The sequence below is a fragment of the Corvus cornix genome, chromosome 1, assembly GCF_000738735.6.
Source record: "Corvus cornix cornix isolate S_Up_H32 chromosome 1, ASM73873v5, whole genome shotgun sequence".
Classification (NCBI taxonomy): domain Eukaryota; kingdom Metazoa; phylum Chordata; class Aves; order Passeriformes; family Corvidae; genus Corvus; species Corvus cornix.
This window is the reverse complement of record NC_046332.1, coordinates 57,837,425-57,857,530: the sequence shown is the minus strand read 5'-3', so window position 1 is coordinate 57,857,530 and position 20,106 is coordinate 57,837,425. Positions and strand designations below refer to the sequence as shown.

Below are 20,106 nucleotides of genomic sequence, written 5' to 3'. Positions count from 1 at the left end.
AATGAGCAAACAGATGTAGATGAACATTCCTTCCACCCAACGTTTATGATCCTACCAGACCTCAGGTACTCAAAAAAAAAAAAAGCCCATCTGAGCATGGTGAGAGTGATGGGAAACAAGAAATCCTGGGGATACATCTATTTCAGGTATAAAGGCACAAGGTATCCTTATTAAACGAAAAGATTAAATTAGCCCCTCACTTTACCCCCACTTAGGCTGCAGCAGGCCTGGGCTCGCTGCTCCCTTTCCCAGGCTGTGCCCAGCCCGGACACAGGGCTCAGCCAGAGGCTGCTGGCTTGTGCCAGTCAGAAAGGTGTTTTGCGGAGCAGTCACCGACCAGCAGCTTGTCAGCTCCGGCGCCTGTGAATTCCTGTGGCAAGTGTAAAAAAGCAGTTAACACGTTGTTCTATTTTAAAAGCTGTTTTTTTTTATGACGGCCGTCTGTCTGACCGGGCACCCCTCCTCTTCGCCACCGCGTGCGGGGGTTGCTTGTCCCCTACACCCCCGCCCCCTGCTCGGAAGCTGGAGACGAGACCCAGGGGTTGGTTGGAAGGGACGGGGCCGGGGCAGGAGGTCACAGCCCCGGGGAGCTCCGCCGGCTGCTGGGCCGCTTAAGGGGCTCATTGTGCCCGGGACTGGGCGGTGCTGCCCTCCCCGCGGGCCGAGGCCGGGGCTGGGAGCGGGGCGGGCCGGGGCGGTGCAGCCCCGCCGGGGCCGGGACCGAGCCCGAGCAGGTCTCCCTCCCGCGGCAGCCATGGCAGAGGGCTCCGAGAAGGTGCCCATCGCCCGGAGCGGGGCCCGACGATATGGAGCTGTGCCTGCCCCCCGTGAGTGCTGCCGGCAGGCACCGGGCGGGACAGGGTGGGATCGGGACAAACGTGTGGGCATGAGCTGGGATGGAACGGGACCGAGCGGGTCGGGACGGGACGGGACGGGTCGGGTCGGGTCGGTAGGTAACGGGTGGGCTCGGGACAGGTCGCGACGTAACGGGAGGGATGGGGACAAAACGGGCCAGGTCGGATCGGGTGCCGGGCTCAGGACGGGACGCTGCGCTCCTTCACGGCCGGGCCGGGCCGGGCCCCGCCGGGGTCCGTGCCCGCTCCCACCCGCGCTCTCCGCAGGCGTACGCGGCGGCCGCGCCCCCGGGCCGGGGCGGCTGCTGAAGGCTGGGGCCGCGGTGCTGATCGCCGGGGCCCTCCTGCTGCTGGCCGGGGCCATCGGCGCCTTCTACTTCTGGAAAGCCACGGAGCGGCAGGTGAGCGCGGCGGGCCGGGCCCCCAGCACGTCCGCACCCGGGGCCGCGCGGGCGGGGAGCTCTCGCACGTATGGAGAGGCACGGGCTGGAAGCACTTCTTGCGACGCCTATGAAGTGGTCTTTAAGCAGACCTGTAGGGTTTTTTCCATGCTTTCAAAAATCCCAAGCACCTAAAAACCCAAACCTACAATCACTGTCTTTGGTGGCTGTGTGGATGGAGCTTCCTGGAAGCACATTTATTAGCGAACACGAAACACATCTTTGAGAGCACAGACTCTACATTGATTTCTGCTCACAAATCCTCAGTGAACTCAAACCCCAACAAGTCCCCAGGGATTCACATCCTGGGCAAACTCCAGCTCTCAGGACAAAAAAAGCATTGAAATGTGCAAATTCTTTTTTCACAGTATCTGCATTCTTGGTCCAGATTCTACCTGGACCCTCAAGTATGTAAAATGCTATAATTAACCCATAAACAGACACCTTTAGTTCACGCTGGTGCTTTGTATGACTGTGCATACACTTAGGTTTGCAGCTGTGGATCAATTTTAAAAGTTAAGTTTTATTATTTATAGTTTCTGGGGTATGTGAAAAACACTTTATGCAAAGAATGAAACTGAGAAGTTGGTGAGCAGTTAAAGAACCAAACTTCAGAGCATTAGAACATGTTTACAGATTAACTTTTCTTTCTGTTTATATAGAATTTGTGTTTAAAACATCTTTGAAACATGATGGTACACACATGAATGTAACTTTCTCCATAAATTAAATTAGTACCCTTGAATTTACTTTGGAAGAAGTTCTGTACTGCCTCCAGCCACATGCCAGCCTTCATCAAGGAGAGCCTTGTGTGAATTCCAGCAGCCAGAGCAAAGGTGCCCCTGTAAGATACACCCATGTGACTTCATGTATCTCAGCTTATATGTAGGGATAATTCAGATAATCAGAAAGAAAAGTACAAGGTTTTACAGCAAAAAGAGAGGACACATTGCTGACCTCCAAGACGTGCTGCAAGAACCATGTGCTTCTCTAGGCTTTTGAAAAGGGAGAGGAATGCAAATGGTGCCATAGGCAGGGGACAGTGCTTTCAGCTCTGAGCAGGTAGGTGCATTTGTGGAGTACAGGACAATGTTTCCCTTTTTTAATGCTCCTATCATCTAAATTTAGCCATACAAGATATGTCACATTCACAGTTTTCATTAAGCTTCAAAGTTGATCGCTAGGTGAAGACACTGGGAAAGCTGAGCGTTGTTTTTCTAAGCTGCCTTCAAACTCAGAAAGCTGCACTTGACTTGCAAATGCCTAGAAAGCAGCTGCAAAAATTATATTCAGAGTCATTCATTTAAAAACTAAGGCGATTTTTAAATTCTTGGTTTTATTTTATAGCTTTAAATTCTTCCCTAACTGACAAGGGTATCCAAGTCTCAGCTCTAGCTCAGCCCCTACCAGGGGAGACCACATACACTGGTCTGGTTTTATGGACCATGTTGGACCATGTTCAACAGGAGTCCTCGAAAGCAGAGAATACGGGAGCGGCTCTGTTTAGCTGAGTAACCATAAATCTTCAGCACCTTAGACTTTCCTGAGCGAAGGTGAGAGAAGAAGAAATTTGTCTCTAGCTGTCCGTGTAAATTTTTTATTAAAATGCTGTAAAGGCTTTTTTAAGACCTAAAATAAACTGCTTGCACAGCACTTTTAGCAGAGCTGCACAAGAGAATCACAAAACCCCTCCACAGATTGTGGTCCTCCAGCAAATACAAACCACGCTGTAGCTTTCCTCATTGAAAATAGGATAAGGGCAAATATGCTGACAAGGAAAATACGAGAGTATACAACTTCACATCCAATTTAAACAAAGTTCACATCCATTACAAGCTGGGAAGTATGTTCGTATTCAAGAGGAACCTGTTTTCCTGTGCATCAGCAGAACATCCCAAGAGATAAATAGGGGTTGGCCTTCTTCAGAGTAGGACATTCATGCCTGCTGTCCTTTGGGAATCATCCCAGCATAACAAGCAATTCCTAAAATGTCCTAGAAGACGTTTTTTAGGTCAGAGTGAACATGGGTGTGGACTCACCCCACACTGTTTATGAAGTAAAACTATAAGCACTCCCTGGAAGGGGGTCCTCAGGAGGTCTCTAGTCCTACCTGATGCTCAGAGCAGGGACAGCTGCGAGGTCAGAGATGGTTGCTCAGGGCTTTATCTAGTGAGGCCTTGAAAACTTCCAAGGATGGAGACTGAACAACCTCTCAGGGCTGGCTGCCCCGTGGCCAGCCTGCCCCAACAGTGAAGTAGTGCAGTGTTGGTTGTTGGAGGGTTATCAGACACCTGCAGAAGCAAGATTCAGGAGCTAAATAGGGATATGAGAGTCAGATTGACCCATTGCCTGATGTAGGAGGAAGGCAGTAAGTAATTACTGGCATGTGCTACCACTCTTTTATTGATTCCAGGTGTACAACATTCACTATACTATGAGCATTAATGGAAAAGTACAAGATGGATCAATGGAAATAGATGCTGGAAACAACTTAGAGACATTCAAAACAGGAAGTGGGAGTGAAGAGGTTGTTGAAGTCCATGATTTTCAGATCGTAAGTAGTGCCACCCTTGTCCTTCATGTAACACGCTCCAGCGCTGGACTCTTAAGGACACTTTGCTCTGCCTTGACTACTCTGTTCCAGTCAGTCTCAGGTTCCAGCCTCCAACCATCCACTCAAACATTTTTGTTCTCCTGGCTTGCTTTCACAGGGAGACAGGCAGTTTCCTCCAAAACAAAAATCTAAGTGCTTTTAGGAGAGAGATCATGGCAGGTACCACTCTGGGAAGTGGTGTGGATTAGGCTGCATCGGTTTTAGCTCCATGTAAGCACTTTGCATTTTCAAACCACTGAGCAGAACTATGACATGTGACCTTGGGGTCTTACTAGAAAAACATTCTGTCAGGCTGCAACAAAACCCTCACATGATTTCATGTGGTTTGAACTGGAAAAAACACCTCCTCTGAACATCCCTGTTTGAGGAGCATAGGGTCAACACAATAAGCCAGGGAGACACCAAGGAGAGATCCCCATACAGTGCTTGACCTGGGGAGCTTCCTGTGCCCTGAGGTCAAGGATGGGAGCTGCTCTCCATGGCTTGGCCTGGGTTCATCCGCATGGCAGAGGATGGAGGCATTTAGCACAGTTTATGCATCCGTGCACCAAACACAAGGTGCTGGGCCACTTGGGCTGACAGCAAACACACTTGGGCACCCCAGCAACTCGTGGCTGCTCGGCACGGAGCCTGGACTTACAGCTGCCAACCCTCAGCAGAGCTCAGCAGCTCAGATAGAGTGGTTCTCTGAGCTGTACCACCCCTGTGCTACTAAAGGCACGTCTATGTGATGTTGCAGAAACCCATTTACAGGGCCCAGACCCTGCAGTTAAATGTTCTCAGGTGCAAAACATTCAACTTCAGAGTTAAGCCCTCTGTAAGTCAAAGCAGCACCTAAAATAAAGATGCTGCTGCTAGGAAGCATCTCTGCTTCTGGAGCAGCCACCTTCCCCTTGCTGGATCTAGAAAGGCAAGGAAATTCAGCTCCTTGGCTTCTCAGCAAGAACAAATAAATCCATGCCAGGAGACTCTGGACCCCAACTTTCCCAACAGCTGTGGTTCTGCCTTTATGAAACACTCATTAGCATCACCATAGCAACATTATTAGCAGCTGAGTAAGACCATCTACAGCGAGCTCTTCTCATTTGCCTTTGCCATTTCACATTTGCACAAAAGCACCAGTCCACCAGAGAGGTGCTGAACTCATTTTGCCTCCACATGTGTTGCTGGTGAGCTACTGCCTGTCACAACCAGGTCAGAAATCAGCTCCTAACACCAACCAGCTAAAGGGACCTCCCAGGGACGGTGCCTGCTTGAAATTACAGAGGGCCAGGGACAAGCCCAGTGAGAGCAAAGGGATAAGGCCACTTGGGTTTTCAGCCAAGAATGCACACAAAGGAGAAAGCAATTGAACAGATGTGCTTCCAACAGACTGGTATTTACATTAGTAGTTTTGGATTGACTGGCACTGCTGGAATGACTGCATGGTCAGAGAAGGCTTGGATTTGGCAATATAAGGGTATTCCTAGCACACTTGGCACACCACAAAGCCTTATGTCCTAGTGCACCCATCCTTGCATAGCCATCCCCTCTCTCACTGCTTTACAGGTAGTCATTTTGCTTTGATGGGGGTGTGTCTGGCTACACAGGACCTGCAGACACACAGGACATGGCTCAAGTGCCCAGTACCATCCATCTCAGTGGTGCGATTTCAAAGAGACCCACAAGTATTGAGTCCAACTCCTGGCCCTGCACAACACCATCCCCAAGAGGTGCCTGAGAGCCATTGTGGAAATGCCTCTTGGTCTCTGTCAGGCTGGTGCTGTGACCACTTCCCTGGAGAGCCTGTTCCAGTGCCCAGCCACCCTCTGGATGAAGAAGCTTTTCCTGATATCCAACCTAAACCTCCCCTGACACAGCTTCAGGCCATTCCCTCGGGTCCTGTCACTGGGTACCACAGAGAGGAGATCAGTGACTGCCCCTCCTCTTCCCATCACGAGGAAGTTGTAACTGCAATGAGGTCTCCCCTCAATCTCCTCCAGGCTGATCAGACCCAGTGACCTCAGCTGCTCCTCATACAGCTTCCCCTCCAGACTCTTCACCGTCCTTGTTGCCCTCCTCAGGACACTCTCTAACAGTTAATGTCTTTCTTACATTGTGGCACTCAAAACTGCACATGAAGGCATCCATGATGCCCCTTCAGGGCAGATAAGAGGGGTCGTGTGTGCCTTCTCCTGGCAGCTAGAGGCCAGGCAGAAAACCAGCACACCTCAAAGGGCCCTAGGTAATTGCATTTAGGTGGTTCACTGGAGCTTGTGCAACCACATGAAAAACACAGAAGTTTTGCCATTTACAATGAGGTATCTAAATTTATAATGTAGAAGAGAGCTCTTTTATGGGTACCCAAAAACCTACAGTAGAAACATAGGAACTACAGACAAGGTTCCTGTGGCAAAATGTGGATGCCCGAGGTTCTGGCACAGCGCTGGAAGGGGCATCCCAGGACTTGCAGGAGACATGCTCCTTCTCTTGATTAAAACTAAGCATCCATGGTTTATGCAATTGCTTTTCACCCTGGTAGGCCAGACAAAGTCCCACACACAGATTTCTGCACCAAATTGCCCATCACAAACTTCCCATTGCTGTCACAGTCACTCTTTGCACAAACTGAACGAAGCTGCCCCCGCATTTTTGTAAAACTGTGTCACAAGGGTGCCGTGCCACCAGCTAACACAATCTCAGGACTGCCTACGTTAGGTGCTAAGTTACAGTTCAAATCATGTCAACTAATTCCTTAACAGAGCTACTCCAAGTAGCCTACAGCCTGCATGGAAGCACTTACATAAAACACCCCCCCACTTTAAGAAATCAAGCAAAAACTTCTAGACCCATTTGACCAAAATTGTGAAGCTAAAATGATGAGGGAAGAGCATTTTATTGCTTCTGGTTTTAAATAAGATTAACCTTCAGACTGAAAATTCAGTGGCAATTTTAGCAGAGCTGAGGCACTTTCTAGGGGGTGGTGAGGAGCTGGAGGGCTGTGCACAACCCCCTGCCTTCTGCTTTTGCAGGGCATAACTGGGATCCGTTTTGCTGAAGGAGAAAAGTGTTACATCAAAGCTCAGCCAAAAGCTCACATCCCTGAAGTTGATGCTATGGCTAAAGCGAGCCTCTCATCTGAGCTGGTAAGGGGGAGTTTATTTTTTTTTAACTAATCTTTGTATAGAGAGAGCCTTAAAGAGGTATTTAAGTACAAATAAAAAGGGCATTTGAAAGACACTCTGGCTCATGGTAGGGTTGTTTGAAGGTAGGGTAGGATAGCTGAGCATTCATTGACTGGGTGCAAGGAGTCCCTGAAAGATAAGCAAAGCAAGGTTGGTGTCAGACATGTCACTGTGTCCAGGGACATCATGAGAGGCAGCAGATTAGTGAGTGGGGAAGCCACAGACCAATTTCTACCAGATCCACAGGAGACCTCTGTGACAAGAGCACCTGCCTGAGACCAGGCTGTGCACAAGGCTGGAAGGGAAAGCGTGGAAGAAGCAGCTGCTTTAGTCAATGCAAAGAAGCACCGTGGTAGATCCCAGGAGATTTCTATCAATTCTCTTGAGCAGAAGCATGGACTCCATCACTCTAGTCAGTAAAAGGGAATTGTGGAAAACATGGCAAAAATTCAGATAACTCAGAAGAAATAATAACTTTTAAAAAAAAATATGACTTTGCCTTCTTAGCATAAAACTTAATTTTACAACATGTTAACTAAATTTCATAGAATTTGCATCACAACCAGCACAGAAGCTGCAGTTCTCACCCAGATACCGCCAACCCTCCTCACATTTGCACAAAAATCTGATTACTTTATGTACTCAAAGGCTGAGTTTCCCAGAGCTCAGACTCCCAAATCCATTGCTCACACAGGAGTGGCTCCAGTGACTTGAGTCCTGCTGAGCCTGGACACTGCTGGGGGCTCAGCCACTGGCAGGAGAGCACAGGAGATCCACAGCCCCTTTCCTTGGGTTTGCTCCACTCCTGGGAGGATAAAAGCCAGATACAATTAGCTGGGAGAGAGGCGCTGTTAAGGTTGGACCTCCCTGCAGTGGTGTTGTGACTGCTGAACATCTGCTTTAAAATGAAGGGGGAAAAGGTCTCTTCAAATAGAGTCAGAAAGGCTGACAAATGTTACAAAGCCTCCTGAAGATGGCAGGATTTCCCCCATGATGGGAAAGAGAACTTGCACGAATTCCAGAGAGAGAGCTCCATCTTTCCTGCCTTGCCTTATTTTAAAGGCAGCTGGCCTTGACCTCATGAGCACTATTGCTTGAAGTTCAAATTTTTCATGTTTTTTAAGAACAAAGTCACAGACCTGAGGACATTTTCCTAATGATAGCCTTTTCCTGGTCTTCAAATCAAGAATCAAACAGGGTTAGAAGGGAAAAAGGGATTTTACCTCTATATTTATTTTAAGGATCCTTAGGTGCACCACATCCAGGTGGAATGTGCCGAAATGCACACCCTCAAAAGATCAGGTATAACATTATAGGTCTTACTAATTAGCATATCTATCAAAGATTCCCCAATGAGAGGCTTGAGTGAGCCCCCCTCCCCAAGGAACCCTCCCCTGGATGGTTCTATCTTAATTTACAGAATGTAAATTAAAAACCTTGGGGTCTGGGGCCTTCTGATCCCTACCTATGAAGCTTCTAAAATGTTTAGTCTCCTAGCTTGACAAACAAGTCCAAGAATGTAGGCAAAAAACCACTAAGAATGCAAAAGCTATAAAAAGGTATAAAAGAAAAGGCAAAAAATGATCATGGCATCACTAAAGTAATCAAAAAGTTATTTCTAATCTTCTACCTGGTGAAAGTAAAACTATTTCCTTGTCCTGCTTTTTGTGCATCTTCTCCGAAGATTAATCACCTACGTGACTGATGCAATGAATTGCATGTGCAAAGCAGCCGACTTCATGCTACCACTGAGACATTAACTTTTTCCTGTCACTCAACTTTCCAGGCCAGATGTACTACAGGAATGGCAAAGTGGTATTTAGTTTTCTAGGCCAAGTCCTCTCTCTGATATGGAAGTATTTAAGGGAAAGTATGCATATGCTGTTTTCCTACAATGGGCATCATAACAACACTACCTACAAAAATTGTTGAGTAAAATGAGCTTTTATAGATACCCAGGTTCTGGTTGCTCACAAGTCAGGATCATTTCAAACAGAAACAAAGGATATTTTTATTTCTGAAGATTAGATTCAGATATTTCTGATGTTGATAAAAGCTTAAGTGGGAGAATATAAATAAAGAGCAGTAGACAGATTGGATAGCAAACTTAAATGACTTGAGACCTACAAAAGAAATCAATAAACACACTAAAGAAACAACAACTCAAGGGAATAAATTGATCTAGTCAGTTATATAACAAGTTTTGATGACTTTTATGAAAGCAATTTATAATTTTAACTTTGAAATCATGCTTGTTTTCATGATTCAAAAGTTAGTTTTCTTTTAATATTTCACCGTTGCTATAAAATACTTACACATTTTATGTAAAATAATACTTTGAACTAACAACTTTAAAGAATCAATCACTGGCATTTTCCTACATTACTTTGAAGATATGAACCAAAAACCTGCAGGGTACACTTCAAAAAGGCAGGCTCCTTTAACTTCCACTTCAAGCTTTTGGTCAATTGAATTGCTTTTACCAAACAAGACCTTTAATCAGGCCGATCACATTGACTTAGAACTGGGAGCTGGAGCAGTTCTCAAGCTATAATCCTCTCTAAAACTTTTGAACAAGATTCCACCCCTCACCCCCCTTACACACATTGTAAATACAGTTAGATAGTGGGAGTACATCAAATGAGAACAGGGCGTAAGGAAAGATGAGGGGCTTGAGTTTTGCTGGTATTTCATTGCTGCTTTGCTGAAGGTGGTAGATCTTCGGTTTCTACCACCTGAAATTCTGATGCTTTGGGCTGAAAGATCTTTGACACCCAGCCCTCTTGCATGGCGCAGAAGCCTTCCAGGGTGAGATGGGTGAAATCATAGCCCCAGCAAAGCTGACAGTGGCTTTGCCCTTTGTTTCAGTGATGACAGCCTTTCCCCAGGCTTTGGCTCAGCACAATCTGTTCATATTCATGACATAGAAGGATGCTCGGTATTAGTTGCAGCAGATAATTACAGTTTGGCGCTCAAGAATTAGCAGCGAGCAGGCACATGACTGCTCACTGAGCAGCAAAGGATTTATGCTCTTCTATTTGCAGGAAGATGAAATCATGCCTGTGAGATTTGACAAAAACTCCCTTATCTGGGTGGCTGCAGATGAACCTATCAAGCATAACAGCTTCCTAAGCCCCAAAATTTTAGAGCTTTGCAGGGATCTTCCAATCTTCTGGCTGAGACCAACATATCCCAAAGGTAACATTTCTTTTATTTGAAAAGTATGTTATACTTCCCTTCATCGAAATGCCTTCCCCTACATCAGGTTTGCTATCAAAACTAGCACATCTGGGAAACCAGACTCCTTTCCTCCCTTGCCCATGGCTTCCTGGGCTTCTGCCAGGATTGTGGGTTTAGAGTTTATCCCCATGACATTTTCCATACCTGTATTTACTCAGACAATTTGTGTAGCCCAAGTGTGTGACTTGCTAGGAGATGAAACATTTCCAGAGAGGTCGGCCTCCTTCTACAGAAGGACAACAGCTTAAACTTGCCCCCAAATGTGTAGGCAGCTGACACCAGGTCGCAGGAACACTGGCCAGGAACTGGGGACCATAGCCTGTCCTGTTTTCTACCCTGCTTCCCCAGAGGAATTCAGTGAAGTGGAAGGAAGATACTTTAAGCCAGGCAGCTAGTGGATGGTTTATGAGATCCTGGGGGCAATCCCAGCTCTGAAGTTGGGGCCCATGGGCAAGCTTAGCAAAGGTGTTCAGGAGTCACCAGGGAGATGGCAACTCTTCCAGGTGTCTTCCAGGCCTAGGAGAAGGCTCAGAAGATATTTATTCCTCTTTGGTCCAGTTAATAGCAGAACACTTGGGTGGGACAACACATGTGAAAAAAAATTTACCACATTTTAGAGCACCTGTGGATTCAAGCTACCAGTATTTTCTACTTTCCTCATGATCTTACATATCCCACTGGGCAACAAAAGAGCAGTATCAAAGCTGTCCAGAACCAGATGTCCTTGAGAGGAGGGTACCATCCTGCCATAAAATAATTTTAAGAAAGTGAGATGTGCACAGCTGGTCTTGCTAGTGCTGGCAACTGCTGCTGAGTTAGTATCAGTGACTACAGGCTGGGTCAAAAACCCCCCAAAGCTCCTCACACACATTTTGCCTCAAGGAGAGGAAGGAGGGAGGGAAAGGCGAATCACATTGCTTTGGACTGGTATTGGCTGCAGACACAACATAGGAAGGCAAGCAGCTCCAATGGGGATGCTCATCAAGTTTGCCAAGGCACAATTTCAGCTTTCTCTCTGCCCTCCACCCTCTCCTTTTTTTAATATTTAAAGAAATCACTGAAATATTAGGGAACTACAAGGACACACTCAAGGTAGGTTTGTCCTCTGGTGATTATTTCTTCAGATAACCAGAGGAGAGAAATTAAGAGAAACAAGCGCCAATCAGAATCAAACTTTGATGAGGAAGACTTGGAAGCTGCTTCTGAAGTAAACCCCAGGTCACACACTGTGCAGCTGACTCAAGAGCTTGGTCACCAGTCTAATGAAACCAGGCCAATGGGACAAGAGACCGATCAAACACTTAATCCAGACAACCCATACAATGTAAGTATTTGCACTGTAATCTTTCAGAGCCCGGGACTGTGTTGGACAGGTAACGCTGGTAATGTGGGGTGCATTGCATCTTTTCTTGTTTTTTTTTAAATCTGCACAATCTTTGCTTGTTCAGCTTTTCTAGGAAATAACAGACTGGTAAAACACCTAAGAAGCTCAAAAACGTCTTCCCCCTGTCCTCCCAGTTTTCATTAGATTTCAGTCTGAAACAAGCACAAGTGCTTGAGGTCACAAGGTTAACACAAGTTGATGCCAAGTTGCTTTTTGAGGTTTCTAGGTCCATATGGAAACAGCACTGGAGATCTGACAAGGGTAGCACCTTCTAAAAACAAACCAAAGCTGGTCTTGCTCAGACAGCTGAGCCCCATCATTTACCATGTGAAGAGAGTCCAGTAGCTAGAAACATGCTTTGCTCTCAAACAGAAATTAGTACCAGATGTGACTGCTACAGGCGAACACAGCAGAAGTGTCTGGGTGCAAAGAGATTAAGGTCCAGCCAAATAAATTTCTTTCTCAGCCTCTTCTCTACGAGGGTAAGCAAACCTAGAGTAGCAAACAACTGACAGGGAAGAATCTGTTTTGAGACAGCAGCAGTGGGTGGAGGATGCCTGTCGTAAAACTTGTTCTCACCCTTCAAGAAGCAGCAGCCCCCAGAAAGAGCAGAGGAGCCACCCCGCTGTGTCCCAACACCTCTGCCACGCTGCAGGAAAGCTGGCTGTGCAGAAGGCACCTTCCAGTCTGCTGCACCAGCGCCAGACAATTTACACCCACCATTTGGTGCAGCAGGAGTAAGTCATTTTAATACAACACTGTCACAAGATAAATGCCTCCTGCTTTGGAAGTAAGTCCCAGCTTTGACTTGACATTTATGCAACAGCAGGAGATCATTATACTGTGACAGCATTCTGCCGAGTTGACATCCCTTAATTAAACTTAAATTAATCACTCCAAATAAAGTGGATCTAAATCGACTCTCTCACGAGGTCAGTAAAACAGCAGTGGCACTGGAATGTAGCTTCTCCTCACAGCCACTAACATGACCGTGTCCATGAGGTCTGAGCTGCCCTGCCTCTGGAGGGCAGTGGCAGAACAATGGCCACAGGTCTGCCCTTCCAGCCAGAGGGCAGCCGGGCCAAATGGAGAGCAGCCAGACAGATGCAGCCATCAGACTTCCCTCAGCCCGCAGGGCAGGATGCGCCTTCACCAACAGCTACTGCCCCGATGCCTGTCCCAGGCTTTCCTAGAGACCGAGTCACTGGACTGAGAAGGACCATTAATTATGCTGGAGGTCTCTCCTGAAGGATGAAATGAATCCCCCCTAGAGCTGTTTCTCTTTACTCACTCTAAGTGGAGCCTGGATGACGAGCTCAGGTGACGTTCATGGAGCAGGTATGTGAATTCAAGGATGATGAATCCTGACCAAGAAAACATCTCTTCCCTGCTCTCAGGACTGGGAAGGAGTTGCTGGGGACCCTAACAACACCCAGCTGTCGATAGTGTCCCATACAAGCCCAGACAAGAGATGGCACCTTTCTGCATCACTTTTTTTGTTGTGCTGCTACTTTTCTGAATGAAAAATGCTCAGCTGAAGAGCTGACTGGTACTTCAGCACTTGCACATTACTGCTGCTTTTCTTGAAATAACACCAATGTGCAAAGAACAACCAAGTTTCCAAAAGCAGAATATCCAGGTTACCTTTTTTCCCCCCAGAAAGGAGGAAAGGAATTTTGGAGGGTAAAGGGTTCTAGGTATTTTATGCGTACTTTGCTCCATTTAGCTCCTTACAGTCAGCTGCAGAACAGGCAGAATTCTTATTGTCCACAATGCACCTGAGTGTGGCAGGTTGGGAGGGAAGGAACCAGACTGAGAGACAAGAGCAAAATCCTCAGAAAACTGCAGGGGACCAGGGGAATAGTTTCCTAAAAATGCTTTAAAAGCATTAAAATACAAAACCTAAAACTAACCATAAAAACCACACCATTGTCACCTACATCAAAGACTCAGATAATCTTTTCTATCACTAATATTTAAAGCTTGGGAGGAGCTTACTGTTGCTGAAGCTGTTGCAAGGACTGTAGAATAAAAACAATGAAGTTAGAGCTGCCTGTTTTTCTTTCCATTTTACAAGGGTGATTGCACCAATTCCACATTTCTGCCAAAGAGAGAAAGACAAAAGAAAAAAAATAATAAAGCGAGATGCACGGGTCACTTAGTGGGAGTTTTGTCAACTTCCGCAGGCCCAAGACTACAAGTTTTACCCTTTGTGGCGTTAACAGGAGCATGGATGTATTCTGTTATTCCGAGAGAATAAGAGCACCAGGATGACATTTAATATTTTACGTTCCAGCAGCTGGAAGGTGAAGGGATGGCTTTTGACCCCATGCTGGATCACCTGGGCGTGTGCTGCATCGAGTGCCGGCGAAGTTACACCCAGTGCCAGCGGATTTGCGAGCCCCTCATGGGCTACCAGCCGTGGCCTTACAACTACCAGGGCTGCCGCACCGCCTGCCGGATCATCATGCCCTGCAGCTGGTGGGTTGCTCGTATCATGGGTGTTGTGTGAGAAAATCCCTTGAGAAAAAAACAAAAAAAAAATTGGAGCCTCGACAAAACAAGCAGGAATGCAATGACAATGAGCTGGTAAAAGACTAACACCAAAGCAGCAGTACCGATCCTGCCTTACAAAAGCAGAGCGGGTTTTACTGCACCAAAAGCAAGGTTAGATATTCCAACCACAAATGAAAACCTCAAGTTAATGTTCCATTAGAGTTACAAGAGGAAGGGTATACTAGCACTTACTAAATTAAAAAACTGAGACATCCCAAAAAAAGACAATATTAAACTTTGCTCACAAATTGGTTTAGCAGTCCAGGAGCTTGCACATATATCCAAATTCAGTCTTTCACAACAAACCCCTCTCTTTCCAAGCTATATGTGAAAATTTACGTCCAGTTAAGCAACTAGCTCAACTTGTACACTTGGGAGTGCCTTTAATCCATGTAGGTTACTTAAATAAATCACAAGTTAAGTTGCTCCCCATTGCTATTCAGAGTTGCCAGGTCATTATGAATGGTTATAAACCAATTACAGCATACCTTTCCCACAAAGCTGCTCCAGGGGACACAGGAAAGCGCACATTGTGCTAAATCGGAAACAAACAGCAGGAAAAGGGGCTGTGGAAGGGAATGTGCGTGGCCACAGAATCAAAACCCTTTGCACATCCCAACATCAAAGAAGCCCCAGCATCAAGAATCCTGTATCCATGATACCACTGTAGTGTCTAACAAGTATCTGCTATCCAGCTACTACAGCAAAAGTATTTACATGCAGTTGCAGACCAAGGAGTCTCAAGCCCCTTCAGAATCTACAACAGCCGCTGTTATTTATAAATCCTTGAACTAGACACTTTTGACACAAGATTACAACCCCTCTTTATTTCACATGGATAGCAGCCATTCACACCAGTTCCTTTAGCTCTGCTGAACCTAACATCCCTTCCCCACAAGAGAAACTGCTTACCAGAGGGGAAGGAAAAAAAAAAGCTTTTTTTTCCCCCCCTCTCTCCCTTCTCACCTCATCCTTTTTGCTTAGGCAAACTCTGCAATTATTGGGATTGATGCCATTACATATTAAATCTCTAAGGAAGGTACTAAGCAGAAACACTCAGAGGTGGAATGACTTAGTATTTCTAGCTTTGAAAAACAAAGATAGAGGTATTACACTGCCTTTATCCATACCATGCATCTTGAACCCTACCGCCAAGTTTATGGAGCCACCTACATGGTCTTTATTAAAAAAATGGTTCAATTTTTCTTAAAGTTTGCTTTCTGGAGCATTCATTTTTGTGACTAAACGGCTCTTGAGATGTTGCAAGCCCAGTAATGTTATTAACATTACGTGACACAGAGAAAAGAGGAATTAATTTGACATAATCGTGGCTTAAAGAAAATAAAGACAACCTCATGTGGAATGCTAAACTGCATATCTAAAAAGCAAAGTGTTAAATGAGAATAAGATGAGAATAGAATTCAGTATTTTGTTCTATTGTAGCTTTTTAATATAAGCTTCACCTTCCCTTAATCTGAAGGACAGACTTGCTTTGAAATATTTAAATTATAAACTTCTTAAAGTGGGATTTCAAGGCCTGTTAAATTTGAGTTTCTGCTTTTTAAACCGAAAATGACCTTGATCATTATGTTGTTTTAGAAATACGTCTATCGTATGCTTAGAAAAGTCAGTTTTCCTTTTTTTTTTTTACTGCAGATTAAACACATTAAAAAACCCCAGTTGCTTTCTGTGCTTTTTTCAATGTAGAAGGTGTAACAATTCTTTTACATACTCGTTCAAGAACTGTCTGAAAAGGAAAAGAAGGGCAATAGCAAGTGAAACACTGGAGGCTAAAAGAGAGAAATGTGACTCTGTACATGTCTGAACTAGACTGTTGCTCTCTTTTGCATCTTCAGGCAACCTGTCATCTGCTTCTCCCTTTGTCCTCAATCAAACAAACAAACAGCCTCCTTCTGAAAACACAGAAACAACTTTCTTGTACGTGATTTCCATGTCTACAAATGCTTAACAAACTTAATTCTTCCTTAACAAAAGCTTGTAATCACTTGCTTTTTGCAGGCAATCACAAAGCATGTAAGTAAAAAAAGCATCCTGCTCATGGATCTATAGCTGCCACATATGGCATGTGCACCTCGAGAACACATCTGTACATGCCATGTCACAAAAGCCCCAGTGACCATAATGTTTATTTATTTCAAAAGGTAGGCAACAAAATGCCTTCTCCAGCTCAAGCTTTAAGCAAGCAAATTCCTATTTACCTACATATCAGATTCAAATAGAGAAAAGTAAAGATCTTGTGCTGCAGCAAGGTTGGAAAAAAAATCTTACTTCAGTGTAACATCTGATCTCGAAGGAAAAGTTCTGAGGCAACACAGGAACGACAATAAAACCAAAAAGCCAACAGTGTGAAAAGATGTTGTGATAATCCCTGCAGCTGTGGCTCAGACTCCAGCTCTAACCATCCACAGTCATCCTTTCACTACTGTACAGCGTTTACTCCCAGTGTTGAAGTTTCTCACTGCCACCACAAATGCAATACCTTGGCTCACTAAAGAGGTTACAACACGTCAGCATTTGGGGAAGTCTGTAGCGGGGTGCTCCTTGAATCTGACCCTGTGCTAGCAGAAACCAGCTGAAAGCCTTCCTTTGGCCAAAGCTTAGGGAAGGAGGAGAGAAAGAGGAATGAGCTTGTCATCAATTCCCCATCACAGGTGGGTGGATGTTTGTCACAGCACTGCAGTTCCACTATCCTTAAAACTTAATTACCCATGTGATTTTTCTAGGAGGATTAGAACAGCAGAGCAGATTAGAGAAGAAAAAAGGGATAAATTCAGGCTGGTGAAAAAGAGATGGAAAGCAGGAAGCAATCCCATATGATTAAAAAGATTGAAAGCTAGTGATGGGAAGGCAGGAGTCGTCTTTTTTCCTCAATCTACAGTTCCCTTTGACCCCACTTATAACACATGAACCCTTTGTCCTTTTTCATACAGGAATCACCCTCCACTTGTATCTACACTGAGAAAGCAAAAGAAGCTGGGAGTCATGGAAGGGGGGGTGATCTGGCTTCTACCTCCCATGTAACACTTCACCCCTACTGCAGCACAAAAAAATTCCAAGAAAGTTTCAGTGAAGAACAGACTAATCACTTATTCCATGCAGTGCAGGGAAAAAAAAAAAAAAAAAGGTAGTGAAGCATAAAACTACAGTTGGCAATGAACTGATTGCTGATTCACATGTCTGGGTGGACAGAATATCTGCTCAGAAAGGGCAAAAGAGACACTGAACCAGGAGCAGCATCTTCTGCTTCCAAGAGGCTCAGCTGGCCTTTTACAAACACACATCTACAAACTGGTCTTTCACAAGCAAAGATGAGAGAGGCAGCCTTAACCTGCAACAGGCATCTTCCCCAAGAGCAGGAGCAAAGAGCAATTCCACCTATGGTATTAAATGGGAAAGCTGCTGTTCCCTCTTGCTGTCCTGTTCTGGTATTTGCATCAGTACAAATCAGAGCACAGAGGTGAAACTGCCTCACTCTTCCAGACAGTACTATCTACAGATGACCAAAAGGCTTCAGATAAAAACCCTCAAGCAGTTTGAATACAATTAAAACATCATTCACTCGGTCCTTGCAGGCAGTTCTCTTCCTCCAGCCAACTCATTATTAGTGCTGCTACATATTCCACTCACCCTGTAGAGTTCCAAAGGAAATTCCCTTTGTCACAGGTTTTTTTCAGAGCCTCTATTCGACCCCCAAGCTACCACTAGGCTTTCTCTTGAGCTACAGCTTCTGGTACCATTTTGTGCGTGTGTGTTTTGTCAAGAACAAAATACACTGTTCACAAAGTTCATGAAGCACCTTTCCCCCAGCTTTCCAAGGAAATTTTGCCTACTGTTTTAATCCAATCCCCTCCAAACAAAAAACCCAACACCTTCCCCCCCCCACACACATTCCCCTCCTATAAGGCAACAAGACCTGCCATTATTGATTAACCCAAACTCGAAGAAGGAACACATACAGATTATCTGCCTGTGCTCAGAAACATGCTGGAATTATGTCTAGACCTGCAAACTTGGCTTACAGGATTGAGATGGACAGGGAGCTCTACCACTTGATTGCTACAAGTTTTAGCCTGAAGCTAAAGCATTATATTTGCATTACATATGCCTCAAGAGTACAAAAGTAGCAATGCATTTTATTTTACTTTTTGCCTTAAGCTAAGTGAATTGAATCTCAAAGCAGTGAAACAGGACCCACTTAATACAAGAATATATTGTGTTTATCTGACATAATACTCCCATGGTCTTTCAGCAAGTGAAAGACAGAGAAACCTCTGCTATGTTCTCTTCAGTAAGTAAGAGCAACTTGATTGGCAGAAAACATCTTCAAATTACTTTTTAATTTCTATTTAAGAGATTTTTACCTAGGCTTTTCCCCACAGCAAGCATTTGCTAAGCTCTGTTGTACTCCGAATGACATTTATAAAGCAAGGCTGGCCAAGAGACAAGAACCCAATTTTGTGACAAAGTGAAGCACTCAGACATTTGTCTTCCTTCTACACTAAAAAGGAAGAAATGCTTTTGCGCATAAATAAAAAGCTGCAAAGCACTTATCCAGGAGAATGGAGTTCAAATACCTATTCCAAATCAAATCAACTCCAATGTTAGCATCCCATATGGATGGGCAAATGCTCTACATATCGAGCAACCAGCTACTCAGAATTCTCTGAAGGTCAAGAAAAGCCTCACACCAAAGCTAAAAAATCTTCACCAAAACATATCCCAAGTATATGCTTTGAGAAACTCTTCCAAGAAGCAGACACTGTTCCGTAAATGTCAAGAGGTAAGGCACACAAAACCCTTCCTAAATCCAATCCACCTCGGTTCATTGCATTCAAAGAGCAGGGTAACATTCAGTTCTGAAGGTTACAAAATTTGAGCTTTGGAAAATATGTATCAATTCTGAAGCCAGACGAGATGCAAAAGAAACCAGCGCCCAGCCTGCACTACAGGATAATCATGATCCCAGTGCATCCAGAAACTGCAATTATGTCAAGACTGTAGTCATAGTCTACATCCAAAAAAACCCTCTCTTTTTAACATTTGTGAGATTTTAAAGTCTTGGTATCTCTCTACTGCATAGCCATAGTAACAATAGCGGGAAATAAGCCACTGCACCTTCCCAGCATCACTGCAAAATTAAAGACTCCTACTCCTCAGGAGGAACAGAATATATCCTTCCTTCCTCCTCTTTAATTTTCAATCATCATTTAACACCTAAGAGCTGCAGACTTCACTCTTCCTATTAAAAACACCTGTTCTAACAGCCTTTCTATTTTACCAAGCTCATGCAATTGACACTGTAGGAAAGTAACACGTCCAACCGGTAGAGTAACAAACATTCGGGAAAAACCCACATAATTAGGAAAGCAAGGAAAAGTAGCAAACTTAAAACAGCATCCAATGGTTAGCAAGGAATGAAGTGGCTTTCATGGTGCTCAATATTTGCAATTCATGGTGTTTCTACGATCACAGAACATTTGGCTATCTCCGAATTCTCAGGAGACAGTGGCACACGGACAAGGCACGTTCAGCACAACATTGAGTTTCTCTCTCTCATGGAATCACAGAGAGGCTGAGGTTGAAAGGCACCCCTGGAAGTGCCCTTGTACAACCCCCTCACTCAAGAAGGGGTACCTCAAGCCAGGTGCCCAGGAGCATATCCAGATGGCTTTTGAGCATCTATCGGTCCCTGCAGACTTGTATTCAGGAAGTACAAGCACAGACAGTACTTAGATTCTCAGTTCTTCTTCTCTACTGTTATTTACAATTTGGTCATGGCAATAAAGCTGCACTGATGGAAACAATTAAGAACATACAAGTTCTTCTTTAAACA

The 20,106-nt window shown here is 45.0% G+C and overlaps 1 protein-coding gene across 1 annotated transcript; it reads left to right on the top strand.

Annotated features, from left to right (window-relative positions):
• The first annotated feature begins 570 nt into the window (after positions 1-570).
• Positions 571-15,928, top strand: CNMD (chondromodulin). The gene is given in 9 exon segments (XM_039568305.1): positions 571-790; positions 792-827; positions 1,122-1,143; positions 1,146-1,255; positions 3,708-3,848; positions 6,920-7,033; positions 10,117-10,270; positions 11,437-11,636; positions 13,993-15,928. Coding segments are annotated over 9 exon segments (1,029 nt in total). The 5' UTR covers positions 571-754; the 3' UTR covers positions 14,209-15,928.
• The last annotated feature ends 4,178 nt before the right edge of the window (positions 15,929-20,106 follow it).